The sequence below is a fragment of the Ovis canadensis genome, chromosome 1, assembly GCF_042477335.2.
Source record: "Ovis canadensis isolate MfBH-ARS-UI-01 breed Bighorn chromosome 1, ARS-UI_OviCan_v2, whole genome shotgun sequence".
NCBI classification, from domain to species: domain Eukaryota; kingdom Metazoa; phylum Chordata; class Mammalia; order Artiodactyla; family Bovidae; genus Ovis; species Ovis canadensis.
Window position 1 is genome coordinate 11,079,061 of NC_091245.1, and position 6,000 is coordinate 11,085,060.

At 36.5% G+C, this 6,000-nt stretch overlaps 1 protein-coding gene across 8 annotated transcripts in view; it reads left to right on the forward strand.

The window, feature by feature from the left end:
- Positions 1-6,000, forward strand: part of ZMYM4 (zinc finger MYM-type containing 4) — a 169,037-nt gene extending 163,037 nt beyond the window's left edge. For all 8 annotated transcript variants that reach the window (XR_011256232.1, XR_011256238.1, XM_069586190.1 and 5 more), the window contains 2 exons: positions 2,372-2,501; positions 3,382-6,000. Coding sequence is in view for 6 of the 8 variants with exons in the window: in XM_069586190.1 (XP_069442291.1) it covers positions 2,372-2,501; positions 3,382-3,589 (338 nt within the window). In the remaining 2 variants the exon portion in view is untranslated. The remainder of the gene's footprint in view (positions 1-2,371; positions 2,502-3,381) is intronic.

Below are 6,000 nucleotides of genomic sequence, written 5' to 3' on the forward strand. Positions count from 1 at the left end.
GTTAGGGATGTAACCCAGATAATCTTCATTTTAAAACTTTGTAAGGAATTGAAATATACAGCCAAGATTGGGGATCATTGATTTAGAGGCAACAGATGGGTCAATTACTAGTTAAAAGGAACCTGCATAACTTTTAAATCCAGTGTTTCTAAAAGTTTGGGTTTTTTTTTACCAGAGTACTCCGTTTTAGTTAACTCATTATTGGCCACAGGATTTCTGTAGAGACTAACACCTGTGGCTGGTGGCTTTTATTCTGACCAGCCGGAAACTAACTCTGTTGTTTCACCAACACTTCGTGGGTATTGCGTTCAGCAGTCACATGTGACACACCTGTGAAGTCTTCTCGTTTTCTTGAAATGTTGTCTTTAGTCCACTCTTCTGTAGAAGCAAAGGTACTTTCTCCAGCACCATGAGCTTCCCTGTATGTATCAGAAGCAATTACTACAGCCTTCTGTCTTATTTTTGTCCTAATATTTGCATTGTTTGAATCAGAGGTATATTTTGAAGAACTGTCATCTTCCAGGACACTAGTATACATGTCACTTGGATAATCAGAGAAAGTACCTGTATAAAATTCACCAAAAAATTATTCTTTACTCAAAAATTTTCTGTGTCAGTTTTGAAAATTTTATGTTAATATACACAAGGCTGGTACAAAAACCTAGTGGAGCAAAATGTGAATGATAACAATCATAAGTTACATATTGATGAGTTTTAAACTCTTAACAGCTTCACCTGGTGATGTTAATTGTATCACTGTCTAAAAATGTGTTGATACGTCTGTAGTCAATAATGTGTTAACGTTGTAAAATTCTGAGGGAACTTAAACCTGTCCTAGAGTATGCTGCCTTCATACACAGTAGAAAAATATCAGCAGCGACTGTTTTATTAGAAGGTTTATGATCTTGCATTCTAAAAAGTCTGTTAATAATTTGTTTTTAATGTTTAAAAATTAATGTTATTATGGAAGTGGAAATTATATTTATTGATTATGAACAGAATTGCAAGTTCTGAAATTCCCAAAACCAAGCTGTTATTTCCTTGAGATAAGAGTGAATTATATATTTTGAATGTAAGAATTTTAAATTACTGAAACTAGAATCTGTAAAGAGTAATTGTGATGTTCATCTTTGTGTTTAATTCTTTCTCAGTTGCTCATTTACTTTGGAAAATACTAAGATTATCTTGCTTTTTCCACCATGCATTCATACCCTTTTTCTTATGTTTTGTTTATATATAGCCCACTTTATGCTCTTAATTGATATTAATTCAGCGACTTCCCTGGTGGTCCAGTACCTAAGAATCAATGTTCCCAGTGTGGGGGTTGCAGGTGTGATCCCTGCTTGGGGAACTAGATCTCACATGCCATGACTAAAGAGTTCACGTGCCACAGCTAAAGATTCCACACGTCGCAACTAAGACCTGGTTCTGCCAAATAAATAAAAATAGATAACCTTAAAAATTTATATTAATTCAGGGAGGTAGAGACAATGGGACAACATTTCCCTGTTTTCTGATTAGGTGCTTGACCAGATCGGTAATAAATTTAGCTTCTTTTATGAATGAGCAGCTAGCACATTTTCTATTTAGAAAACTGGATGACTTATGCCTAATTCAGAACTAATACGGGAAGCTGGGGAAATTTTTGGATCGCTTGTTAAAAGTAGATATAAGAAAAGCAGAAGAAAACCTTTTTCCTAAGGGTTTCCAGATCCATCTAATATTCTCTTGAAGTTTGAAAGGAGAAAGTGGGAAGGAAACAGCCTGCTTTCCATGTCTTTACCCTGGCTTCTTTCTGATAACCCTTGGCCTCTGCACAACTCTGTTGGTGAAAAAGGAATTGATTGTTCTTTCCTTATCAAATGGTCAGCTTTACTGAGAATTCTTTTTCTAACAAAAGATTTCATTTCTCATAATATTGTAACAAATGAAAGAGATTTAAATGCCCAGTGGACACTGGTGTCCCGCAGGAGAACTATTTTCAGGGAAAGAGGTGCCAACTTCTGTTTTGATCTCTACTATAGGAGAAGAACATGCAGAACCCTTTTTTCTCTTTATTTTGCTACGGATTAAGAACCCTATGCCTAATAAAATCACCTAACAAAGTCAGGCTCAGGATTGAGACATACTCTTGAGCATCATGCTTTTTGTCATGCTGCCCCAACTTGGGTAAGGATAGAAACATAAATGCTACAGGACAGGGACTTTGCTTGATTAGCCCAGCACTAGTCTAGTGCTTCCGTAGATCCTCGATGGATGTTTGTTGAACGTGTGAGTAAGTGAAAGGAAGGGAAAGGGAGCCAGATAGTGGGTGTCTTAAGACTTGAAGGAAGAGTTTTCTAATTCTTTGATTATAATTTTCTGTCTCAAGATAAACTAACTGTTGGCAAGAGGAAACGAAATGAAGATGATGATGTTCCAGTGGGTGTGGAGATGGCAGAGAATACTGATAACCCCCTCAGATGCCCAGTCCGACTTTATGAGTTTTACCTGTCCAAATGGTAAGTGATTGTCCTCTGAACTTGATAGAGCACACTTCAAAAAGTAATTACTGTATTTTAGATTTCAGATGCTCAAATCCCAGAAATGTAGCTGGTCTGTGACTTTAAACAAAAATTTACTTACAGTTTCATTTTTTCCCCACTTTCATATCTGCCTGGATTTTGAACCAAGAAAAAAATTGCTTTATCTTAAGCATTTTCCCCCCAAAAATCTCTTAAAAAGCAAGAATCACTGTCATTGTTTGATCTTTACAACTGTTGCTTAACTTTATGTGACATCTAAACTGCTGTGAATTTGTTATTTACATAGAAAACTAGGGAAAGACTGTACTACTAAGTCTATAAATGAGAAAACAGTTTTTAAAGAATTGATATTTTTTGAGTGGTCTTTTTCTTACAGAAACTTTATGATTTTAAAAAGTTGCAAGATCCACACTAAAGCAGTTTTTTTTTCCCAAAGAAATACAGTGACTGGGTTTGCTTTTTAGTAGAGTTGCATGGAGTATTTTGGGGATTCATTACAAGGTATTGGGTACTGAGGTTGAGTCTCAGCCATAGTGTCACTTGTGAGTTGAATTTCTTTTTGCTCCTGTTAAGTTTTAAGTACTAACACTTGTGACAGATTTACATTTTGTCATCTATTAACATTATACTTACTTCAAATCCAGTGTGATTCTTGGGTGTGGGGGAAAAATATGCAGTTACAGGTTGCTCCTGGAGCATAAATGTCTGTAAACTTGTTTATCTCTGTGGGTACATTGTTTGCAATGTTAGTCATAGTACGAAAGATTGCGGGCCATTATACTCAAAGAGTAATTACATATGTGCTGTACTCTCTGATCCCAATTTTCTTTCTCTCTCTTTTCTTTCCTGTGGATAGTTCTGAAAGTGTGAAGCAGAGGAATGATGTGTTTTACCTTCAGCCTGAGCGCTCCTGTGTTCCAAATAGCCCCATGTGGTACTCCACATTTCCCATAGACCCTGGGACCCTGGACACCATGTTAACACGTATTCTCATGGTGAGGGAGGTACACGAAGAACTTGCCAAAGCCAAATCAGAAGACTCTGATGTTGAATTATCAGATTAAAGTGGAAGTGGGGTTCCTATTTTCATACATGTTGGTATGCACCAAACTGTGAATGCATCCAGCTTTGGAAAACGATAAGTCCCAGGTCCTCTTGACTTGATTATGAGATAATGGAAAACAGACAACTCGTGAACCACAGTGTGGATGTACAAATGAAAATTGAAGGAAAGAATATGAACTGAGAAACCTTGTTCTTTGGCAGTGATATAGTTCTTAGACATCTTCAGAATGACTAACCAATTTCTCTGAGTGGTGCATAATCTTATTTTGTTTGGGAATAACAAATTGTGGAATATTTTTAAGGAAAACTGTTGTATAAAATTCTACCATAGTAACCTTAGACCTTAGAGAGGTAGCTTTGGAGTGAAACCTTGGCTGCAGTAGGCTACTTGGGCAAGCCGTCTGTAAAAGTCAGGGCAGAAATCAGTACAGAGCTAAGAGTGGCATCAGATGAGGACTGTGGGACCCAGACTTGAAGACCCAATAAAAGTACTCAGCTTTTTTTTTCTTTTTTAAGGTAGAGAGTGAAGTGGTCTTGATTTTGATTTTCACTGCCAAGTCAATTCTGTGAAGGATAGAAGCCTCTGGTGCTTTTGCCATAGGGTCCCTCACATCCAGGGAAAAGGCCTTCCCTGCTGTTCATACAGTCATGTGTCCCCTTCACTTTCTGGGTCTAGCCTTCTCAGCTGTGGGTCTGGATGTGGGTAAATTAAGTTAAAGGGGCTGAAACTCTGCAAAATAATTATGCACACAGAAAACCTGTGGCACTTGTTAGACCCCAGGTGTCTTGAAATGTTTGTAGAAAACCCACTAAAATGCCCGCTTCTCTGGGTGTCAGCCTCTATTGCTGCTGTCTCACAGCCTGAGCTGTGGTACGCAGAAGTGGGGGTTCTTTTGTTTTTATTTTATCCCCAAATGGCAGCTTTCCTCCCGTTGTTTTATCTTCCCGTTTCCCAAATAATTTGTCTTTTGCACCAGTTTCTGGAGGCCCTTGTCATTTCAAAAAGAAGAGTCTCTCCTTCTCTGGCAAACCTGTGGGTGATTCCACAGAGACACAGTGTTACTTAGCTATCAGAATTATGGTAGAAGAAGAACTAGTATTTTCCTATATAAAGCATTGGAAGATGACCTTGTTACCCTAAGAAACTTAAAAATAGGATTCTGGGGTTAGGATACAAAGACACTGACGGTCTTGCATATATCCACAAGGTCTTCTTATAGCATTATTCCAAACTCTAGCTGTTTTAGTAGTTTGATGAGGATCAAGTCATAGAAGTGTTTGGCAAATGGATCCATTTCCTTCTTCTCCATTCTGTTTCTTCCCCACAAAATTTTGAATCAAAGCTTCTATAATATTGGCCAATCACAGAATTTCTTTAGCTGAGGTTAATTTGATCCTTTAATAGAAATGAGAGAAGTCTAAAAAGCCTCTTAGAAATTTTAACCTTGAAAGACTTTACCATATGTCCCATTTTTTAGATGGGAGTGGCAGGTGGTTTTTTTTGTTTTTTAATAAATAAATACAATAAAAATTTTAAAGTAGGCCTTTTGACATTGTGTACTTGCGGTTCTGTCCCTCTGCCTGTAACAAATCTTGTTTTTGTTACCAAGGACTATGTGAAAGAAGTAAACCTGCCCCGGTTCTGTATGATTAATTCCATCTGTGTTTGTCATTTCTGACTGGAAAACTTACTTCCAGACCTTATTTGATATGGAGGAAAAACAATTGGATTGTCTGATAAGTCTGCCAATAAACTATCCAGAAACATCAGGTGTAATAGTCCCCACTAAGAAATTTTATGGTTTATATAAACACTAATGTTTCCCCTTCTGTAGAAATGCAAATTTATGGCATAGTAGATAAACTATTATAAAACACTAGAGAGAGAGGAAAAAATTCTGTATCTGTTAATTGAGAACAGCCAATATCCGGGTAAACAACTGTATCAAGATGTCAATTGCATGTTAGTCCACAGAGTTGTCCAGATCCTGGAATAATTTGTAAAAGAAAATATTGATTCATTATTGGTCATTCCTCATAAGCATAGCTGTTGATGTGTGTGTCCAGTTATTTGCTTTTTTAAATTTTATTAAAATTATGTAAAATTGTGTTTTTTTCCCCCAGGGGAGGAAAAAATATCGAACAAGAGAAACATTAAATTATCTGTTCTTCTTTGTTTTTTAAACACTTTCGGGTTTTCACCTTGCAGAAACCACAGAAATATTCCCTTAGAATAAAATAGTATATTTGTATTTGATGGGTGAATTATTCAGTTTCTTTATGTCTTGAAAGAATTTTAAATATTTTTTTCTGTTTGACCCTATTGGTATGATCCCACAGATGGTATATTACAAAGAAAGAGATCAGTTTTCAGAAAATAAATTATTTGGTTTTTACTCAGTCCAGAAAA